Source organism: Myxocyprinus asiaticus, chromosome 25, assembly GCF_019703515.2.
Source record: "Myxocyprinus asiaticus isolate MX2 ecotype Aquarium Trade chromosome 25, UBuf_Myxa_2, whole genome shotgun sequence".
Classification (NCBI taxonomy): Eukaryota; Metazoa; Chordata; class Actinopteri; order Cypriniformes; family Catostomidae; genus Myxocyprinus; species Myxocyprinus asiaticus.
The window spans coordinates 24,190,940-24,215,773 of NC_059368.1; the positions used below are offsets into that span (position 1 = coordinate 24,190,940).

At 37.6% G+C, this 24,834-nt stretch overlaps 1 protein-coding gene across 6 annotated transcripts in view; it reads right to left on the bottom strand.

Annotated features, from left to right (window-relative positions):
* The window catches only part of LOC127416514 (protein furry homolog-like), a 209,248-nt gene that overhangs the window by 161,265 nt on the left and 23,149 nt on the right, over positions 1-24,834 (bottom strand). Inside the window, exon 1 of one of the 6 annotated variants that reach the window (XM_051655924.1) lies at positions 11,332-12,133. The exons of 2 other annotated variants lie outside the window; for them this stretch is intronic. In XM_051655924.1, the coding sequence (XP_051511884.1) occupies positions 11,332-11,551 (220 nt within the window). In that variant the 5' untranslated portion in view covers positions 11,552-12,133. Of the gene's footprint in view, positions 1-11,331; positions 12,134-24,834 lie in introns of those variants that run through there. 3 more of the 6 variants (XM_051655922.1, XM_051655926.1, XM_051655923.1) reach the window with 3 other exon arrangements.

Sequence of the window (24,834 nt, forward strand, 5' to 3'; positions counted from 1 at the left end):
GAATTATGATAAAAAACAAGAAGATTAAAGAACGAGAATTAAAGGCAGAAAGTAACAAATAAAGGAACAAGCAAAAGAGAAAAGAAAAAGACTGAAAGAACAAACAAGAAATTAAAAGAAAAGAAAAAGCAGCAACAAACAAATAAACAAAGGAATAAGAGAGAGCAAATGAATAATAAAAGAACAAAAAGAAAAGAGCAAAAGAAAAAAAGAGCGAAAGACACTGCCAAAAACAAGTACAGTAACAATTTCTGCTGATTAACTAAATTCAGCTGCTTTTTCTTTTTTTTTATGCGTATATGTGTAGCCTGTTCTTAATCTGCATTTCTGCTCTGCCAGGTATGATTATGAATCGCATGCCGCCTGACAGAAAACTACACATGCAAGAACATTCTTTTTTTAAGATAAACTTACAGTACAGTTTAATGAATCCTTTGATCACATGACTGCAGTGATGAGAAGGAGAGAGCGAGAGAGAGAGAGAGAGAGAGAGAGAGAGAGAGAGAGGGAGAGGAGAGAGAGTGGTTGAAATGCTACTGTGTCTATCTGAGTACATGATCACTGATTCCAGATCAGCAACTCTGGAAACCCCTTGAGGGGACCAATATTATACATCATATACTGCAGTCACCATATTGTTCTTTGTCCTGCATATGGCTCACATGCACCCAGCATCATCCAGAGAAGAAACACAAACCAAAGCACCATCAAAACACCAATATTATCAACTACAACAGTGATTTGAAAGACAAGAAGCCAAATCAGAACATCAGTTTTGTAACACTGAATAGGGCAGGTCTGTGATTGTGTCTCTAAAGCTGCCTTCTAGCTGAAGAAACAGGTTTAGCTAAGGACGGCACAACCAGACAAACATAAAAATGTTCCTGCCAAACCAAAGAACAATTTATGCCAATGCTGACTCATTGAACATCCATACAGAAACAATCAGAGTAATTAATGTGAATCTACCTCAAGCTTCAGGGATTAACGGCAGGTCGTTTTAAAAATCAACGAGTCGTTTGCTTATATGTAAATCTCTTACTAGTTACTCCGAAATAGGCTATTGCTGAAATATTGTCCTTCCAATAACTAACGATAAAGTTGAGAGTCTAGTATTTCAAGAAGCTCACCCAGGGTAAAATGGTCCAGTGCAATAAAAGCTGTAGGCTAGAGGTGGGTAATATGATCATATCAAAGTATGAATAATTTTTTGGTATTTGTAATTTCACGGTAATGGTTTATTACAACAGATATTTTTGCTGGAAATTCAGAAACCCGTAATGTTTTAAATATTACATAACCATGTAGTACTGTAATTTATTTCTGATCTAGTGACTTAAAGGGATAGTTCACCCAAGAATGAAAATTATCTTATCATCTCCCTCGTGCCAATCCAGATGTGTATGACTTACTTTCTTCTGCAGAACACAAATGAAGATTTTTAGAGGAATATTTCAGCTCTGTAGGTCCATACAATGGAAGTGAATGGTGACAAGAACTCAGAAGGTCCAAATAGGACATAAAGACAGAATAATTACCACTCCAGTCATTAAACCCATGTCTTCAGAAGTGATATGATAGGTGTGGGTGAGAAACAGATCAATATTTAAGTCCTTTTATACTACAAATCTCCAAATCTTTTGACCAGCTCCAACCAGCAGGTGGCTCAAAGTGAAAGTGAAGATTTATAGTAAAAAAGAACTTAAATATTGATCTGTTTCTCACCCACACCTATAATATCTCTTCAGAAGACATGGATTAAACCACTGGAGTCTAATGGTTTACTTTTAGGCTGCCTTTATGTGCTTTTTGGAGCTTAACAATTATGGCACCCATTCACTTGTATTGTATGGACCTACAGAGCTGAGATATTCTTCTAAAAATCTTTGTTTGTGTTCTGCAGAAGAAAGTCATACACATCTGGAATGGCATGAGGGTGAGAAAATAAAGAGAAGTTTCAATTTTGGGTGAACTATTGCTTTTAATACTAATAAATGAAAGGAACTTAACACTGAACATGTCTACATGAATGCAATTGCACTGATTATGCTTAATAAGCCAACAAAGTGCAAGGTCATGTAAACACCTTAAATGACTCTCTTTTATCACCCTTCATGTAAACATCTTAACAGTATTCTTACCAGCTTACCCAATTTGTGCAAGTGTTTTGCTCATGCCTGTTTACATTTTGACATTAAAAGCAGAGAATACCCCAATCATTTCAAGTCTTATGTAAACACACTTTTCTTGCGTCGTCAGGATTTTTTAATTAAACTGATTTTTGGTAGTTATCACCGAATTGGTGTGTATGTGAACTAGGTTTGTGCCGATACCAAAATTCTGGTTTCGGTACGATACCAGCCCTGGTACCTCGGTATCGATACTAAATCGATACTATAATCAACAAATAAAAGGCCTCTTTAATGAAATTACACAGAAAATGACTTGATTAAAAGAACTGCATAAAGTCTTACAGATTCCAATTATGCGTTTTCCATTTTAATTTTTCTGGATTCCATGTTAAATGTTTTAATTAAATGTTATGATCAAATGGTGTTTAATCAAATTAATAAATACGGTTTTAAATCAAATAAAAATCTCGTGATTATTATGATTTATTTTTTTACAAAAAATTGCAATTTTATTTTTGCTAAAATAAAATGCTGCACAGAGCTTCACAGCATTAATGAAAACATTAATGAAAAAATCTGATTACCTGTGGCACAAGGCTGCTTGTGTTTGTGATATTGTATACAGATAATAATAATAATAATAATAATAATAATAATACAACCATTTAATATTACATAACTGATTTAATAAGTATTATTCCACTTTTTGAATATTACATTTTTATACAGTAGTTAAATTTTTCTGTCTTCAATTTCATGCATCCATTTGAATAGAGCTTTCATGTTAGTGGGACTTTTATTTCGACAGACCTTTGTGTTCTTCCTGTTTTTACCGGTTAGTTATATCAAGCTTCCCATTAATGCTGGGATACTCCCGTCGTGATTCTCGAGCTGAAATCTCCGAGCTGCACCAGAGGAGTTCAATTAAGTGTTAACATCCATTTACACTCTAAACACACTGCATGAAAATTAAGCACCAGCAGTGTGTGTTGTGTTTGTGTGAATGTGTGCGCATGCGTACGCCCGTGTGTGCGTGTGTGTGTGCGTGCGTGGGAATCATATGACAGAGCAGAGCGGCACCTCTTGTTCATTCTGTAGCATGCAGAGCATTTGACTGGTATGTTATTTAATCAAATTACATCCTTCTATTGTTTAAAGAGTTCTGTTGCTTACACTTGGCCATATCCAGAGGTTTTTTATTTTATTTTCAAATTGTCATCAATTTCATCTCAAATTTGTCACATCTCATAACATTTTGTGTGTGTTTTTCACACAGACACGTTTTTGCTTCACCAATAATGTATTTGAGAGTACTAAGCAACAAGAAATATTTAAAAACTGTCCAAATTTGTGAAGAGACATTGAATGTCTCATAATTTCTTTTAATTAAATAATACCTTATAGAAAAAAGGTTGGGAAACACTGTGCTAATGACAGCATACTGTAACACTGTACCGAAATTATCAACAACATGATATCGTACCATTTAAATTTTTTTGGTATCACGGTACTTCGTTAGTACCAGTAAACTGCGCAACCCTAATGTGAACACATTAAACATGTAAACTCAATATATAACAAGTTAAAAACAAAACTCAAAACAGTCATACATTGTAAATACGACTGGATGAGCCACATTTGAAGGCATCATTAAATACGCGAAATTTGCACAGTTGCACACCTGTGGCGACAGTATGACCACACACAAGTTAAGCTCTACATCAAAGCAGCAAGTCACGGCATTGCTTGGAAACCATAAAAAAGCCTCCAGTTACGGTGAGTCGCATGGCGCCACATGAGGGTCGGATGTGTGAATAGCGAGCTCTGCGCACTTTGCTAGTTTTTAATACTTTTTTGTTTCATAAACCGGTGAGATATGATACACCTTGTTCCATAACTGTTCTATGAAGACAATATGTCAAAGAATTGAAAATCCTCGGGCTCTGGAGACATTAAAAGACACTTACGTGCTCAAGCTGACACACCTGACAGGGCCGCAGACCGGGGACTCAGTTTGGACAGTGCGACGGGAGAGATTCAGCGTCAACTGTCGAGCATGTAGGCAATGCTGGTGAAGGTCGTTGCTGACTTGCTGTAATACGTCGATCGATCACTGCCATGGAGAAGAAATTCTCCGAGTTGGTTACAAGAGTGTTGGATGTTGAAAAACGGATAGATTATCTGGAGTCATCGGAGAGGAAATTAGCTGCTAATCTGCTAGTGATCAAGGTGGGCTTGGAACGCATTTGGGAAAAGTTGGAAGACTTTGAGAATCATAACTGGTGAAACAACATCCAAATTGTTGGAATTCCTGAGAACAAAGAAGGCAGAGATATGGTGAAATTCCTAGACGAGCTCTTCCCGAGTCTGCTCAATATAACAGGCCATAAGCTGGAAATCGAGCGAGCTCACAGAGTTCTGGCTCGGAGATCCGCTGAGGGACACAGGCCACAATTCTAGCCAAATTTCTGAGATTATCCGATAAAGATCTTGTGTTACGTGAGGCAAGGAGTAAAGGAAGGCTTTCTTGGAAGAACCACAGCATTTTCTTGTTCCCAGACTTTGCGAAATCGACGAGAGATACATGATCGATTCAAGGAATGCAAGAAACTCTTACATCAACAGAAGGTCGTTTTGCACTGACGTTCCTGGCCAAATTGAGAATAGATACCAAGGATGGCCACAAAATATTTACATGCCCACAGCAAGCGATGTCCTTCATAAAGTCAATGGAATGAGAAAGTTATTGTGTGATGCTCTCGATACAGCCTAATGGAAATGACTCACTGAACATTCACTTGATCGTCCGAGGAAACTGGGTGCCTTCTTTGTTTCTTTTTGTGTTGGTTCCACCTAGCGGCTGGAGCTTGTTTTGTGGAGGAACACACCTTCAGAACGGTTATGTGGATGAATCTACACGTTCTTTGTGCTCATGCCTCATATTGGCTGGAGATTGTTTTATAGATTATTTTCTGTTGTGTAATTCTGTCTCACAAAATTTGTAATCCGATGGCAAAGTTGTCGCAGGGACTCTCGTAGGCATACATGGACTGTTTGAGTTGAGAGGGATGGACGCCAGTTGCCCTGTCGTGCACGGGGTTAATGTGCACGTTTTTCTTTTTTCTGTTTTTTTTTTTTTTTTTCTGGGGGAAGTTCGGGGTTTGTTTGTTGCTCTAATGTTGGAATGTGGTCTTTATAACTTTGTTTTTGACACAATTTATTTTTTTCTAATATGTCAAAATGTCAAATGTTAATATGAGTGGATTGTCTCTCTCCACGTGGAATGTGAATGGGTTGGGGCACCCCATAAAAAGGCAGGAAGTTTATTTCTTAAACGTAAGAAATACCATATAGTGTTTCTTCAAGAAATGCATCTTTCCCTGCAGGAAGCTGAAAAATTTGGGAAGATATGGGGTGGACATGTTTTCTTTAATGCTGGCTCAAGTAAGAGCAGGGGAGTCATTACTTTGATAAGTAAACATCTACAATTCAAATGTCTCAAAGAGATTAAAGATAAATTAGGAAGAGTCATTATTGTTTTAGCTGAAATTCAGGGGCAATGGTTGTTTTTGGCTAATATTTACGCAACTAATGCTGATGATCAGGGCTGTTTTATAGATCTTGAAGGGATGTTGCAAGCTGCTGGCACCCCTCATGATATAATATTGGGACGAGACTTTAATCTTTTGATGGACTCAGTCCTTGATCATACTGAAGCAAAAGTGTGTAAGCCCCCTAGAGCAACAGTGACGTTTCACAGGATGTGTAAAAATCTTGGTCTTACAGATATTTGGAGACTTTTGAACCCATTTGGTAGGGACTATAATTTTTTTTCCATCAGTCCATAAGATTTTTTCTAGAATAGATTTTTTTTTTTTATATATATCCAAGTCCCTCTTTTCTCAACTGGAAACACTTTATCAGATCACACCCTGGTGAGTTTGGAGGTGTTGCCACATATGGAGAAAAGGAAATCATATTGTTGGCGCTTTTATGTATCCCTTTTGCAAAATCCTGAATTCCAACAAATGTTTAAGGCTGAAATCAATGTCTATATGGAAACCAACTGGACCTCAGTATCCTCTGTGGGCGTGGCTTTGAAGGCACTTAAGGCGGTTCTTAGGGGCCGGATCATACAGTATGCCTCATTCATCAAAAAATCCAAAGCATAGGAACTCGTGGAGTTGGAAGGGAATATTAAAAGTGCCGAGGCAGATACGAAGTGCCTAATGTCGTCTGATGGCCTCAGAGAACTGACCCGACTGAAATACAGATATAATACTATTTTGTCACGGAAGGTGGAGTTTTGGCTATTCAGGGCAAGACAGTCATATTTTGAGTCGGGGGACAAAGCAGGGAAGCTTTTGGCTACATATACAAATCAGAGAGAGATTCCCTCAGTGAAATCTGCTGGTGGTGAAATATTTACCTCAGCCATTGATATTAATAATGCTTTTTAAAGAATTCTATCTTGATCTCTATAGTTCCACATCTTCGTCTACTGATGAAGACATTAGAAACTTGGTGGAACCATTAGAACTCCCTAAATTGACGAATGAGCAAAAAAATTATCTTGATTCTGAGATAACCTTGGAGGAGCTTGGCAAGGTAATTAAGGCCTTGCCAACAGGCAAGGCTCCAGGGCCAGATGGTTTTGCCGCTGAATTTCTTTTCGATCTTATGCTACAGAATTGGCTCCACTTTTGTTAGAAGTTTAAACGGAATCATTAAAGAATGGAAAGCTTCCCCCAACCATGACACAAGCCCGGATCAGTCCGATTCTTAAAAAGGACAAAGATCCAAACGAGTGTAAGAGTTACCATCCAATTTCCCTGATCCACCTAGACATAAAAATATTGTCAAATTCTGGCTAACAGATTATGACACCTCTTATACATACAGATCAGGTGGGGTTTATTCGGGGCTGCAGCTCTTCTGATAACATTAGGGGTTTCATCAATATTATGTGGTTATTGGTGAATGATCAGACTCCGGTCGCGGCCATCTCACTTGATATGGTAGGATGGGATTATCTTTAAGATTCTGGAAATATATGGGTTCGGGAATACTTTTATTGGATGGATTAAGTTACTTTATAGACACCCGGTAGCAGCGGTACAAACAAATGGATTAATTTCAGATTAATTTACTCTGGATACTCTTTCCCCATTATTGTTCTGTCCTGCCCTGGAACCATTAGCAGCCATGATAAGGAGGGAAGATGATTTTCCAGGGGTGGTGGCAGGAGGTGTGGCGCATAAGCTTTTGCTTTACGGAGATTATATTTTATTATTAGTCTCTGACCCCATTAGATCTATGCCTTGCCTCCACAGAATTATTAATTCCTCGGGATACAGAATCAATTGGTCTAAATCCGAAGCTTTGGCTATGATAGCGTACTGCCCAGTAATGGCTTTCCAGCCAGGTGCCTTCCAGTGGCCCAAACAGGGCATTAAGTATTTAGTTAAGAGTTAATTTTGACCCCTTAATAAAAAGGTTTTCGAATGATGTGGGCAGGTGGGCTTCCTGTTACATAGGCTGATTGACAAAGGTGGGCTAGGCCTACCCAAGATTTTGTTTTATTATTATGCATTCGGTCTCAGACATTTGGCTCACTGGTCGCTTCCACCTGAAAGAGCCCCTCCCTGGTTTTGTTTTGAACAGGAAGTTCTTGCACCTATTTTGCCATTGCAAAGCCTTTCTATCAAAACAATCGGAGAAGTTAAGTTACACCCCGTTATCTCACATTTGCACTCTGTATGGACAAAAGTGTCCAGAGTGTTTAATTCAGACATTTATTTAAATGTTGCCTCAAGCATATGGCTGAACCCTAAATTATGTATTATTAAGTCCCCTTTCTGCTGGTCAGAGTGGATTGTGAGGGGGGTTACTACACTCGGTGAGTGGAGTGTTGAGATCTTTCGAAAATATTCAAACATTTTAGGATTCCCAGATCTCAGTTCTATAGGAATTTACAGCTGCGCCACCTGCTCTGTATTGTTTTTGGGAGTAGCACACACCCCGCTAAAGAGCAGATACTCTGGGAGAAGTGATTACTACTTTTGGAAAAGTTCATGAGGCATCAGTCAGTGTATTACTCCCTGCTAATTCAGAGTCCGGGGGACGGAGCTTCAACTTCTCTCAAGAGATTATGTGAGAAAGATTTAAATTTGGTATTGGAGGAGGGAGTATGGGCTAGGATACTAAAAAACATCAAATCTGCATCTAGAGATGCAAGGGCTCACCTTACGCAATTCAAGGTTTTACACAGATTCTATTGGACCCCCTCTAGATTGTATAGGCTTGGTCTGAAAAGACACACCCACCTGCTGGTGATGCCAATCAGAAGACGAAGACATAACCCATGTCTTTTTGGGCACTCAAATTTTACTTTGCCCCAGACTCTGTATTTTGGGTGATGGGGCAGTCATAAATTTGGGGGATAATCATATAAAAAAATTGTGTTCTGACCAGTATCATAATTGGCAGACAAATTATTTTAAGGGGTTGGAAGTCGGACAGAGCGTCATCATTTCCGGAGTGGTGTGCGGAGATGGTTAGGGTGGCAGCTTTCGAGGAGGTGGCAAGTAGAAGGCTGGGGTTTGGGAACTTGTTTGTTAGGAAATTGGGTAATTATTTAGCATTTTTGGGGGACTCTCGGGGAGGGGATGGGGTGAGAGACATTTAGTTTAATTATGTATGTTTATTATATTTTCTTTTTCTTTTCTTTTTATGTGTGTGTGTGTGTTATTATATGTGACCACAGGGGTGTTCGTTGGGGGTCAGGGTGAGGTTGGTGATCGGGGAGGGATATTAGTGGGGGTTAAATGTTAAATGTTGATTCGATGTGTATGTGTTGTGTTTTTCTATGTTGTGTATTTTTTAATCAATAAAAAAAATGTTAATTGAAAAAAAAAAAAAAAAGCAGCTACTGTTAGCAACAGATGCGCATCCATATTGCTCCCATTACAATCAACGAAGCTGTCTAAACTGGAAGCACCCGTCTGTGCCAGTTTGCGGAGTCAGACATACTGGTAGTTTTCTGATTGTGATGGACTTATTTGCGGAGAGGATATACTGTGGTATGAATATAGGCTACTGGTTGACACATTTACACCGTTGAACAGTCATACCACCCACCACCACTAATAGTACAGGCTATGTCAGAGGTGTTTGTGTAACTTTGAATAAGATTAATAAGACTGTGTGGAGAATGAAGGTTTACACACAACACACACACACACACACACACACACACACACACACACACACACACACACACACACACACACTTAGAAACATGAGCGTGTCCTGGCAGGTACATTTAAAACCCAAATTCTCGCTCGCACACTCAAGACTCATCAATTTGGGAATTGCAAGGTGTGGTTTGGGTGCAGTATTAACACACACACTGACTGTATATTCACTCATCAGCACAATGAGACAAGCTCTGGGCTCAACTTTCGAAGGATACAGAAAAAAATTCTTGGTCCAGTTGTGTTAGTGTTTTCCCTCATATTTGAATGTGTGGTGGTCAATTTGCATTTTGAATGCAGAGTCACATGCAGAGATGCAAGATCATACTCCCCACACTCTTTTCCATTAGACCAAGAGCTGACATACCAAGAAGAGTGGTCGGAGCTGGATCACCCATGAATGACACACAAAGACCCTCATTTATCCCTGTATGTTCCTGCAAAATGGTCAGGGAGACATACTGCTGAAATTTAAATATGTATACTACTCAGAAATGCAGCCAAGCAATGAGTGTGTTAACAAGTATCCCTCCTTCAAATCCATACCATCTGACTTCTTTAGGTTTCATACAGGCCCAGTCTAGGGTCGACCTATTTTTCTCTGGTAGTACCACAACCTACATTGCACTAAAGTCAACATTAAACATTGTTCACAACCAATTTTAATTTTCATAATGTACCATTACGAAACAGGATACTGGGCAGGATTTTATCCTTGGATATATGACAAGGGGTTGGAGGGGATCAATTGAAAAATAAGATGGCTTTGTGACTTCAGTTTGGAAAAATAACATGCAGATGAATCGTTCACAATGAGACCAGGAACTTTCAATTTGATTTCAAATTGACTAAAGACAAAAGTACTTTCTCCAGTACAGTCACCTCCACTAACACTTTGGCATCCTCCTTGTCCTGCATATAGCACCTCACATATATATATTTTGCCTTTATGTATAAAACATGGTTTTGAACATTGCTGTCAAAGCCCAGGGGGATGTTGATGCTAACAATGACTCACTGAGACATATTCAGCATCATGGCAGTATAACAAAACAATGTTATCCTGGTTGAGTGTCCATAAAGGGTCATGAAAGAGTCATAAAGCATGAAATAATTCAGTCAATAAAACTAAGCACAGATCTGCTTCAGATCTTTACACAAAGAAAGGAGAGAAAGAGGTGAGACAGAATGGGTCGAAAAAGAGAGTGGTATGTTTAATAGTTGTGCTTGTGAATGAGGTAATGTGTTATCTGTATCAGGTGTGGTTTAGCCCATTAATGCCCATATTTTCCCAAAAATGTCTTCCTTAAAATTAACTGCACAATCGTTCCTTGGAACATTTTGGGCCTTTTTTCAGGTTAATTTTAATTTAAGTAAACATGACTTCAATATGCCAACTCTAGTGCCTTTAGTGCTAAACTACCATGAAAATCTAAGGAAAGATTGAGATAATTAGGGATTTTGCCTACTGTAAACCATTGTTACCAGGTGCATTGCTGAATAAAAATCCAGAAATGGTATTATGAATTAAACACTGTCACGTGACCCATTATCCAACAAGTTTAAAAAAAAAAAAACCTTCCTCAAGTTGTCTCTTTGTATGCCAGCTGTTTTTAAATCATCTATTGTCACCCAAAAATTATCTATAAATGTACAGAGTGGTAGAGCCGTCATCTACTTTATTGCTACAATGATATTGTAATGACTCTCCATCTGCTGACTAAAATTAAGGCTAGGTTCCAAATTAAAACTTCACAAACAGTGTCCGACCACGTAAAATATTTTCTCGTTTACGAGTAATCTTATAAAAGAGCCCAACTATTATCAAAATAGCTGCAAACACAAACACACCTTCAACACACACCTCCTAAACAAACAACCCTCTCTGCACTATTGTTAAAATCCTGTTTGAATTCCAGTACCTTCCTCTTTTGTGTCAGTACCTTTGGCACGATGCCGTTGAAGACGGACACCCGGTCGGCTGGTCGAACTGTATCCGTCTTGTTCCTCTTCATTGGCCGGTGCAAAAGGTTGCAGCCCCAGACGTCTCATCCTCAGTAAGCGAGGGCCGGTCTCCCGCAGCCATGCTCCCCCAGAGTCCGTCGCTTGCAGCCCACTGTCGCCGGAGATGACTGTGGGAACAAGGCTCTTGAGGAATTCCATGTTTGCACTGCAACACTTTCACTCCAGATGCCTGAGCGGGTGCACGGTGATGGCTCTGCCACCCCCCATCACCTCTCAGGAATCAGGCCGTCTGTAATCGGACAGACGACCACACAACTGCTCCTCCACCCAGGCAAAACCACGGCCTGTCAAACACTGACTTCACCACAAGTTCCTCTTTGTCGTGTCAGGGTTATAACTGGAATGGTCCATAAATATAAAGAACCAAGAATAAAAAGATGAAGTCCATATGATTGCAGTGCTCTTCAGTTGTAGTGCTGTAGCTGTGGGCTATGAGATCCAAGAAGACAAATGCTACTGTTTAACTCCAATGGAATGAGGTACAAGCAAGCACCTGTAGATCCAACTGCTGAAGATTTCAGAGTGTACTTCCACCTGCCTGTAGTCCACATGCCACAGTCCAGTTATGTGCGAGCTCTTCAGAAACAACTAAAGTTTAATTTGCTTAAGGTACTGAGCTGTATCATAACAAGAGACCTACCTTACTACCTGTCTGTTCATGTAGGATGGACAGAACAAGAAAAGACGAGCATAAAGATCACTTTGATGTGATTATTTGATGACAGTAGGAGGAGCCTTTCAGGTTGACTGTCGAGTGTTATCTGGGCGGAGACATAACGTGTCCAACAGGAGATAACGTACGCCTGTGTGAGCGGCCAATCAAAACACAGTTGTTAGCGGCCATGCCCACACTTTTCTGCTCTCAGAAGGAAGGGAGGTAGAGGGATAGTGAGAGAAAGAAAGACACATCCCTCAATGATGGTGTCTTCAGCACACTGCTACACTTAGATAAGTTTTATCAAGCAGAAAACTAGAACTGCGCACGCACACACACACACACACACACACACACACACACACAGGCACTGACACATAATATGGACCATAACTTCCCTTAAATGTTTCCCTTCCAATGGAAAAAAACAAAAATCCTGTAGGACAAAAAATGGCTCAAAAGTCATGATGTCAAACAGACAATCAAAAAACCAAGTTGTCTCACACCCCATGCATATGGAGAGCTGGTTTCACTTCCAATTTTGCATAAGGGTAGTGGGTGGATTAGTTTAAATGACGTGTTAGTTTTGCTTGGCTGCTCAGTAATAAGTACATGAAATTTTAAACCTGTGAAATATTGACACATACAGCTGCACATGTAAATTCAAAAACTCTCTCATAAAGATTATTCCGACATATAAATTACAAAATTGTCAAACGGCCAAAGGTACAGCAGTTATAGCTGAAAAACAGTTGAGTTTTCTAGCTCTGGACAATAAGGTGTCCTGAGGTAAATCGATGGAAATGTTCATGTTGGGAGGCGTTTTGCATAAGGCAGGCCTCTTTGCTGAGTCACTGAAACATTCAAATAAGGTGGCGGCTTTCGCTGACAATGGACATCGTAATAATGCCACTAACTCTCAATGTCTGAACCCCCATTCAATTTATTGCAACACCATTGACAGAAATGGACAAGAATGGTTTGCAGTCCAGCATTAAGTTGTGGGATCAAGTAATAATTTCCAGATGCCACTTGTTTTGATATTTTATCATCTCGTGGAATAAAACTGATACATCTTTGGTTGACTTTTTTGTTTGAAAGTGTCCAACTTTTTGGGGTCACTGTACATTTACGTCCTGTAAGCTTGGGATCGATGCCCTTTTCACACATCGTTAATCCGACAATTTTCCAGATGAGTATCGATCTATATCTGCATTTTTTCAGATATAAACAGGGCTAATTGTTGCACAATAGTTTTTGTCTCTTCATACATATTTCTCAACACAACTTGGGTAAAGTGAGAGCAGCAGAGTAACTTAAAGGAGGTCGCACATCAGACGTTACTGGTGATAGACATGGTGCATTCTAAAATTACAGACCATTATTTTCTATGGAGGAACGCAGACCGCCACTCGCAATCTGTCTGCAATGCCCAGCTATGACTCAAGACTGCTTAATTTTGCAGAGTTTTCCATTAAATTTGACCCAAATCATTATCAAAAGGGCATAGATTATTTATTCTAGCCATCACTGGATGATATATTGTGTATATGTATCTTTCATGTAGCCTACAGAATACACTACCAGTCAAAAGGTACTACCGGTTATTCTTTCACATTTTAGAATAATAGTAAAGTCATCAAAACTATGGAATAACATAAATGGAACTATGGGAGTTATGTTGTGACTAAACAAAATCCAAAATAAAGCAAAACTGTGTTATATTTTGGCATCTTCAAAGTAGTCACCCTTTGCCTAGAAGTTGCAGATATGTACTCTTGACATTTTCTCAACCAACTTCTTGAGGTATCACCCTGGGATGCTTTTTAAACAGTATTGAAGTTCCCATCTATGTTGGGCACTTATTGGCTGCTTTTCTTTATTATTTGGTCCAAGTCATCAATTTCAAAAGCTTTTTATTTTTAATTACATTTTAGTTTTATAATGAAATAAATTAATATGGTGGCACAATTATATTTTTGTCTACAAAACTAATTTCAAACATTTAAGCATTTAAGCATATGCCTTCAGATCAAAAGATTTTTAAGATCATGAGAAACATTTCAGTCAAGTGTTTCAAAACTTTTGACCGGTAGTGTACATTTTCAGTTACAAGTATGTCTTTTTGTAATTTAACAGCTTGGATGAAACCTATTCAAGGCTAAATACAGAGAAATTGCATAATAAACGTCGCCATTTCTAATCGATCAGTTTGAGCAGTTACACCAGTTTCATACGTTAAACTGTAAACTCAATGTCACTTTGTTCATTCTTGAAGTGAAAAACCAGGGCTCGACAATAAGGACTGCCCGATGACCCGGGGCCAATTTGAGAGAGGTTCAGGCCAGTTGCAAGAACTGTCACTTACCCGATCGGGTCAGTGCTGCATTTATAACGTCACTGTTAACAGACAACGAGCGAGAGAGCACAAAAAATACACGGAGTGAACAAAGTCTTCTAACCGAGCACTCGGAGACGAGAGAGCGTGATTATATTTAGCTTTCAAAGACATGCGAGTGCATAATATACTGGAAGCGGTGAAGAACAGTCTCGTGAGCGCACGAGCATGCAGACAACGAGTGTGCTCTCCTAGAACTGTCCTCCCTCGTTTCCAAGTGTCCTAGCAGCAGCCATCGGCGTTATTAGGCCTTTTTTAGCCCCCCTAAAATTCTGTGACTTTGCAATCAGCATGTAACTGTTCTAAACAGCTGCAGCCACAACACTGCACTTGTTTGAATCGTGAGGCACTTTGGTTGCTTTTCCCATATGTAAAGACTGACTGTAGTGTGAGCCAATAGCATTGGAGTGTGGGCTGTGAAGGAGCATTTAATTGGTTTGAGCCACTGAACTAATACGCCCCATTTCCTCATTCAATTCATGAATGAGCAAGGATCAGTGTCTTATTATGACAGATTGACACAGGCGGCATTTAGCTCGTTTATAGTTCGGTAATCCCGTTTAACAAGGAGAGAAAGGAGCTGGATTAATTAAGAGTAAAAAAAGAGTGACTAATGACATTACAATGTATATTCCTTGATGGTTATGCACAGCAGTTCACAAAATAATATGCTTTACTGTCATTTGCAGGGAAAACACTTATGATATTTAAACACTGATAACGTCTCTTAGTAGACATTCTGGTTTGAATAAAGTATAATTAGACTTGTTTCCACCTCTGTGCTTTATCAATGGTTTAATGACTCGAAACACATGAAAGATATTGATTTGCTGCTACCTAAGTGTGACTGACAAAAATGGTTATCTGAATGAATCAGTAAACAAATCTGAATGAATCTTACACAGTTTTGATTTATTTTGGATTTTGTTTAGTCACAACATAATTCCCATAGTTCCATTTATGTTATTCCATAGTTTTGATGACTTTACTATTATTCTAAAATGTGAAGAAAAAAAATTATAATAAAGAATGAGTAAGTGTTTCAAAACGTTTGGTTGAAGTGTATAAATAAAAATTTTTGACAGGGCAAGTAAAAGTCTGAAGCACTGGCCCGACTGGGCCAGTAGAAAAAATCCTTAGCGTTGAGCCCTGAAAAACCTTCGTACCTTTTGTGTGAATGGTGACTATGTCAGTTAAATGTCAGCTAATATTAAAATATCGAAGCCTCAAAAAAGTATAGAGAAAATAGCGTGCCGATCTATAATCAATGTAACGATATTTTACAACATTCCTAACATCCAGGTCCTTTAAAGGAATAATTCACTCAAAAATGAAAATTCTCTTATTATTTACTCACGTAATCAAGCTTGAAATCACGATCGCCAAGGCGACTGCTGACAAGATTTAGAGTGATAAAGAAGTAACATTTTGGTCTGTTCTCACCCATAACTGACTGGATCACTTCAGAAGACACTGATTAAACTACTGGAGTCGTTTGGATTCCTTTAATGCCTTTATCTGATATTTGGACCTTCAGAGTTCTGGCCACCTTTCACCTGAAGTGTATGGACCTACAGAGCTGAAATATTCTTCTAAAAAATCTTCATCTTGCTCTGCAGAAGAAGAAAGTCATACACATCTGGGATAGCATAAGGGTGAGTAAATTATGAAAGAACTTTCATTTCTGGGTGAACTGTCCCTTTTAAAAGACATGAGGTTATTTCAAAGGACAAGGTACTACTATGGTCCAAAAAAAAAAAAAAAAAAAAAAAAAAAAAAAAGGCATCACCATTAAAACAACTGTCCCAAGAACCATGGTTTTTTACATTGTTTCACACTATGAATTTAGCTAGCTACTGAATGTAAATAAGTAAAAAGATCCTCTAAAAGTATATAGTGAGAGGACAGATTGCAGTTTGTGTGAGTCAGGACAATTCAGCCCTAGTATTGTGTTAACAGTCTGAAACAAATGAACTTCCACAATGCCACCTGGAGGGCAAAGGGAGCTCCAGGAGGAGAAAATTACCTCAGAGCCAAACAGAATAATCCCTGTTCCAACGGTGGCCCAATATAACCTCATTCGTTCACAAGACCCATGCGTACATACCTTACATCGACAGTGCAGAAGTGTTCACAAATGATTCACAGGAAATGCTCACACCCTTAAGCACCGTGTGAACATGTCCGACCAACCATGTAATGGTTTCAATTCTTCAATGTGTAAGCAGACAAAATATACACACAGAGCTTGTTATCAGTGGCCCAAAATCATTCCAATAATATTTAATGTTACCAATTTGTTACCCATTTCTGGCAAAAATACACTTTGATATTTACTGATCAACAAACTAATAATGTTACATTAGCTTTAAGTAGCAAGAGAATGAAAAGAATAAGTTCAGACTGAGCAATCTGCGTGTGTGTACATTTCTGAAATCCAAAAATGTTGCCTTTTCTTAATAGTAGTGTATTTCTGCACTCTCGAAAATTTAGATTTTAACATTGTTTTTATGTGAATAAATAAAGGTACGTTATTATTTTCTAGATTAGTTGCACTAAAGACCTTTGTTTTGTTGGACAAGAAAAACTAGCTTCATACAATGTGACCCAGATTTGGTTTCTATCACTGCAAAATGGGTCCTGTTTAACATTTTAAAAATGTAGCCAAATTGAGAGGCTCATATCTCTGGGATTTAACCACATAGGGCCTTAAAAATGAAGATACAAAAATGAAAGCTTGTTCTAAACAGAATCTAAAAGGATTAAAGGCTTAGTCTTTTCAATAGCTAAATTTTGCATCGGGTAGGGTTAGTATACAGCAATCATAGCTTTATATAAAAACAATAGAAGTACATTTTATGTCCCCATCTACATAACGAAGTACACATCTGTGTGCCCATAATCCTCTTTACCAGCCTGCCCTCTAGGGGTGACCAAAGCAATGCTAACAAACCTCAGGGCATGGTGCCTCACTCCAGGTCATTCTCAGAGGGATATATTTGATTCAAGTAGGCAAACTATCTCATCCCATAAGATATTCAAAGTTCACCATTTGTTATTAGTGTGAATGGTATGTAAAAAAAATGACCTATGAATATGAACATTTGAAAAAGAGAAGAGACAATGGCAAATATTGGAAATATATTAATACATTTCTGCAAGGGTTTGCAAATTGCACAATAGAAAACGTACAAAGCTGTTGAAATACAAGATTTCCACAATTTTGTCTGTAGCCAACACAGGTCAGACAACAGAACTTAAGCCAGACTGGACTTGAAGCAGGTGGCAACTTGGCCATTGCTAGACAGTGACGTGGCAGAAGCACAGTTTTCTCTGTAAAGTCATTAACTCACTCATTATTTCCCAGCACACTTCACTGTCACAGACACAGACCACTTCCCATATCTGATGCCGCTAAATCTCAGCCAACATCGATGATGAAACTGCAAAAAGCATGACCTTTGACTGCAATTCTGAACTACATTCAAATAAGTTCAGACTAGGGCTGGGCGATATGTCTTAAATTCTTTCTCGATATTTTTCAGCCTATTGACGAAATTCGATATATATCTCGATAATTAAGTATTTGCTCTTAAATGGCTCAATTTTTTTTTTTTTTTTTTTTTAATCAGAGGAACCATCATTTCATCCAAACAGCCATTGTAGCCAAGTAGATTCAATATTTTAAAGACAATAAATAAAAATAAATGTAAAAAGAATTAGTTTTTCATTAAATTAACAATGGAGAATGAAAATCAATCATTTTCATTGATATGCACTTTATATTCATATTTCATTTAAAATTACACAGTAGCTTAATAATAAGCATTATTTAAAATATTATTTAAAACCTGTTGATGCTCATTGACTTCACCCATGGGTTTGAATTTACTTTGCTTAAATGAGTTCACATTTACTATATAGTGTGCTGTTGACAAATTATACATCTTTATAATTTGTCAACATTATTAACAATTTTTTGACTAGACTATATAGTATATGTGAACTAATGACATCAGTTCGGGGTGGGGGAGGGGGGGCGGTAATGCACATCAACAGGTTAAAATATCCTTCAAATGTTTTTTCTAATACATTTTTTGTGAATGAACAAAGAGTGCAAAGCTACTTCACTGACTTATTTTTGAAACCCCAGTTGAACATTACATAATACTAAATTATTACTGTTGGACACATCGGGTTTTATTTGTATAATATAATGCTGAATTATCATTATTATTCTGATTATTAAATTTGCATTATACAAAATTAATATATTTACTTCACCTCCACATGGGGCTTTTATTTTGACACCAAAAGTGCTGTGCTATTCACTTCAACTTCACAAGGAGCTTTTAATTTGACAGAGAAGGAAATGTGTATTTGACAGTTTACAATGTTCTGCATTTCCTGAAACGCTGTAATCTCCTCCTTTTCTGTTATACGATGCCGCCTTTGTAGATTTGTATAATATATTGTTGCGGTTACTAATGTTTGGAATTGCGCGAATGCTTGAGCCAGCATTTCTTTGATTTCACAATGTACGTGAACTGATCTGAGAGCACCGCCATGCGTGTGCACACAGATCAGTGCGTCACCGGTTTGTTCTGAATCACACACAGACCATATTTATCTGTCTTTAAATCACAGCCTTTTGTAGATTAATAAGCACATATGACCTGGTAAAAGACGCTGGCTATCACCCCTGGATAGTTCGCTAGTTCGAATCCCATGGTGTGCTGAGTGACTCCAGCCAGGTCTCCTAAGCAACCAAATTGGCCCAGTTGCTAGGGAGGGTAGAGTCACATGGGGTAACCTCCTCGTGGTCGCTATAATGTGGTTCGTTCTCGGTGGAACGCGTGGTGAGTTGAGCGCGGATGCCGCGGTGGATGGCGTGAAGCCTCCACACGCGCTATGTCTCCGTGGCAACGCGCTCTACAAGCCACGTGATAAGATGCGCGGGTTGATGGTCTCAGATGCGGAGGCAACTGGGATTTGTCCTCCGCCACCCGGATTGAGGCGAATCACTACGCAACCATGAGGACTTAAAAGCACATTGGGAATTGGGCATTCCAAATTGGGTGAAAAAGGAAATAAAAAAAATAAAAAATAATTCACATATGACCAACTCGCCTTTTTGATGTTATTTTTATTAATTGTGCAGCCTTGAAGAATCGTGAAATTAGTCTACTGAGGAGCTCTTTATGAAACTTAATTGCCAAATGAAAGCACATTAAAAACATTGCGATATTAATGATACTGGTCAATTTTACATCATCAGCAAAATTATCTTGATTATATTGTTAATAATCGATGTATCGCCAAGCCCTAGTTCAGACTGTCACCTAGTTTTTAAGGTGCTGATAAAATGAATGAGTGAAAGAACTGAGAAGAGGAGATATAGGGAAGATGAAAGTGGAATGAAAGGTCAGCACACCACCGATGGCTGCCTCAATACTCTGTGTGCACAGAGGGGAAAGAATAGGTTTAGAGAGACAGAGAGAGAGAGAGAGAGATAGAGAGAGAGAGAGAGAGAGAGAGAGAGAGGTAGTGAGTTAGGCCCCCTGATTCAAATCAGCAGAGGAATGTCAGAGGGGAAACAGCAGCAACAATGCTCAACACTGCTCTCTTACAGCAACACAAAGACCCACATGGGCAAAACACGAAAATCATCTCACACAGTAAATGTAGAACCCTGAATCAGTCAGAGTGGAACTGCACTCGCTAGGATCTCTATACGCTAAATGGTTCAGGACCAGTTTTCAAAAAGGATGATTATTCTGTCCGGTGATCTAAACTTAAATCTAAACCACTGAGGCAACATTTCAAGTCCTGCCATTTTATCAGCACATATCTGGGCTAGTGATCTCTTTTCTTAGGAAACAAGCTTTTGCTCAAATGCTGTGTTGTTGAAGATTGTCACAGATACATCATTCCGGTGTTGTACAGCCACGGTTTTTCACAGGATGATGTTTTCAGCAGCTCCAATGACCCAAAATGTTATCTAACAATTCTTTCAGTTTCTGCTTTATTTACACATTTCCCTTTTGTTCACTTGCTGTTCTGTTCATGGTCTTAAGGATTAATAAGAATGGTCGAGTTCAGGCCAGTTAATGGACCTGTCACTCGTCCTATCAGGCCAGGGCTGCGTTATCACATTGCGTTTTACATCCATTGATCATATACATGTGTTTAATGCCTTAACATTTGGTTACAACAATATTGTTGTTCTGAATTCTTATGATTTAAATATGTTACGATGGTGAAGTTATCAAGGGCTTACATACTACTAAAAATAGCTTTTTCATATGCTGTAAGGCCAGTAAAAATATTGGCAGGGCCAGTAAAAATATGAACTACTGGTTCAACTGGGCTGGCAGAAAAAAAAAAAAGAAAAAAAGAAAAAAAAAAATCAGGAAAAAAGTGGTAAAGAAAACTAAAAAAATAAAAATACAAATTTTACACACACACACACACACACACACACACACACATATATATATACACACATATACATATATATATATACATATATATATATACACATATATATATATATACACATATACATTATATATATATATATATGTATATATATATATATATATATATATATATATATATATATATATATATAACATAAATGTACATTTAAAATATTTGTAAAATGAATTTATAATTAATAAAAAAAATATATATATATATATATATATATATATATATATATATATATATATATATATATATATATATATATATATATATATTTTTTTTTTTTTCCATTGTAAGATCAGTAAAACATTTGCAGGGAAAATAAAATCTACTGGTCCCGAAATCTTTATTATTGAGCCCTGTTATTTGTTTTGGGTTTGATTGACACATTTTTCTAATGGGGCCAGAGCCGTCATCAGTCGAGAAAGCAAAAAACACATACAGGTCAAGGATCGAACTTGTTAGACCGGTACATCCCCTTAACCCGAAAGTGATTCATGTCAGATTAACTTGAAACAAGGAGAATAAGCCATGAAACATTCACAAACCCCTTCACCAAATGAAACATGCACACTCAAGTACACTCTAAACAAGACAACCACCTTCATTAGTGTGTTAAATGGCTCACACATGAAAGTTGCAACAGAACACCAACCAAAAGGAAACTGTTTTTTTAACCTCATTCACCTCACTGGCTGACTCTGAGCTGATCTGTTAGTGAAACATCCCACACAGTTTCAAGTCTGATGAGAACTCACTATAGTTTCTGTGTATACATCTCACAGGGGTGTCCTGCGACATTTAAGGTTGCACCAAACTGGCATTTTAATGGCACTGATCTGGTATTTTGGGGGAAGATCATTATATTCTGTCTTAAACATGTTTTGCACCATGTCACATTTGTTGTGACAGTTTGATGATATAGATATTGTTTTTTATGGCCAATACCGATTATTTTTATGTTTACATTTGTTAACCAATATTTACAACCAATTTTAATATTGTTTTTTTATTATTTCTGCATTGTGTATATTTTAATAATATTCAAATACCAGTTATCCGTCTCTCGCAACACATTATGCGAACTTCATAATAAAGCTAAAAAGCTGATGTGTGTAATTTTTTCAATGTTAAAATAATTTCTCCACCAATCAGAGAACAGCATCAAAGTGTGCCGAATGTGAATGATGCAACAGAGTCGTCTCCCCTACGCTCTTAAACTTCTTATACATTTGTCTATATAGGGATGTCAATTTTCAGACATTTTCATAATCGATCGCTGAGGAAATTAATGCTCAATTTATTGAATACTCGATAATGTTACCGCAAAACTCACATGAAGGACTCCACATAATATGTGCATGTAGCCTACTGTTTAAATATAATTTAAATGAATACACTTAAGAAATACAAGTATTAACATTTTCCTCTTAAAATATTCTTATCCTAAATGCATTTAAAAAAAACACTGAACTATGTTTAGAACAAATTTGTGAATGGTTTAATTACTGTTAATAAATTAAAGTTAATAACAACTTGTATACACAATATATATCTAGTATACATATTTGTATTCATTAAAACTTCACATTGTGGATTGTGGAATATTTCGGACATTTGGAATTTTTTAAATTTGAAATTAAGTCAAATCATCACACGCTGCGTAAACACAATACATAACATAGCGCTTCTCTGGTGCTGGTCAGATTTCAGCTGAATGTGCTTACCCGGCGAGCACTGACGTAATTGTTGGTTGGGATGATCAACAGATCAACTGTGCTTGTTTTCATGTTGTACTTACACACTATCAGGGTGTATGCAGAAAACAATGTTCATTAATAGAGAAATGCTCCAACACTGATTACATTGAGCCCACTTCATCTTCATCCGTGCATCTTCTAGTTTACGGCCAAGACGTGACATGCAGCATGCAAGTGCCCTCTAGCGGCGGATGACTGTATAGACAGTCTTATCAACGTCTGCTAGCATGATTACTGAACGCATCTGTCATGAAATTAATTAATTAATGGACCATCAAAAAGCATAAATAAATTATTAATGACAATTAATCGATTAATCATTAACATCCCTAGGGCCCTATTTTAAGAGCGCTAGCGCTAAGCGCAGTGCTATGGTATAAGTCATAAGCGTAAAGTCAGTGGGCATAGAATTTTTGGTATTTTCATGCAAGCGTGCGCTAAGTCTCGGCGCAAGTAGGTTTGGTGAAATCGTACACAACGCGCAAATGGGTTGGATCAAGTGCAATTGAATTCTGAGGTTCTTCTCAGGGATTTCCACCATCTGCGTCCTTTTATGTAGTCCATACCATGTCAAGCACCAGCGATATAAACAAAGACAGCACATTCATAAGAAGTTGGTAGTGTAAATGGAATGTATGCAATAAGTTAGAAGAACGGAAAATGTTCATTAACTGCATCCTTGATGAATGCCAAGCATATTTCTACGTCAAGTGACACACTCCTTTTATACGCATAGAAAATGTGATTCTCTTCTGAATTTGGATGTACGCTCAGTTAAATTATAGGGAATGTATGTATTATTAATCATTTTCATCTACCGATAAACAAATCATGGCTACTATTAACAGTGATTGTATTGGCATGCACTTCACTTCTACTGGACGATTTTGATTTAAAAAAGAATAATAAAAAAAAATGTAATAATAAAAAATAAAAAATAAACCAAAGATATTTCTAAATTCAAATTACACTTTAAACGATACGAAAATATAATAAAAATAACGAAGTGGTACAAAAAGCAAACCAAATCCAAACATTTTAGTCTCTCAATCCACCGGCCCCTTTTGCAGTGACTTAAAAATCAACAACAGGTGGAAAGTTAATATTAGGCTACAAATTAAAGCATAAATACAATTGTAAATATATAATAATAATAATAATAATAATAATACATACAAACATAATAAAAATAATACTAATAATAATTGAAAAAATAAACCATGTCCTCTAGAAAGTTTAAAACAAATCTCAAGCGATTACCCCTGAAAAATTTAGATTGTCGGGGATTTTATTTGATGTTATACTTTCAGGATTTGGACATGAACTTTATTATCACCTGCTGGTGGAATTGCCAAACTGCAAATGCAGGAACTGAATTTGAATTTGAGTTAAGAGGGAGTATTAACGTCTTAGCGCAACTACCTATTTCACAGGAAAATAGCAAATTGAGCTTTGCGCCACTTCATTTACATACAATACACCCACAGTTTGCACGCATACACCCATAATAGCGCAAACACTTCCACCCACGCCAATTTTCGCCATGCGCTGGCACAAAAATTGCACTTAGAATTAGCGCTCACGAAAATTGGATCCCTAGTCTATATCTAAATATTTTGCACTAAACCTAAATGCATTGTTTCTATACTTAATCAACAACTTTATATCAATAGTTTTATATTTTTTCATCATTTTTAATTAAATTATGTCATTCACAAAGCTTCATGGGGTTGTAGACAGTTTTCTTTTTCGATTTGCTTCAAATTAAAGTTTGTAATGTTGTGATTCAACTCGCAGTTGGTTAGTTTAGATGAGAACATATGAATGATTTTATGAAATGTTTTATTTTATGTTTTTAAATACTTCTGCACCCAAGTCGTCTGAAAAAGTGGGCGGGCACCGCTACGCTCTTTTGTGTGAGTTTGGGGCAGGACTACATGTTTTCAAAACAATGGAGGATAGAGGCTTTTTGAAAACGGAAAATATTTTTGCCATTCCGTCTGGTGCCGCTAGTGGAGCAGAAATTTCACACTACAGCTTTAAGGCCATTATTAAGGTTATAAAAACAAATCACCTTTGATTAGGTTGATTACTTGTAAATGACTGAGTGCACTAGCTG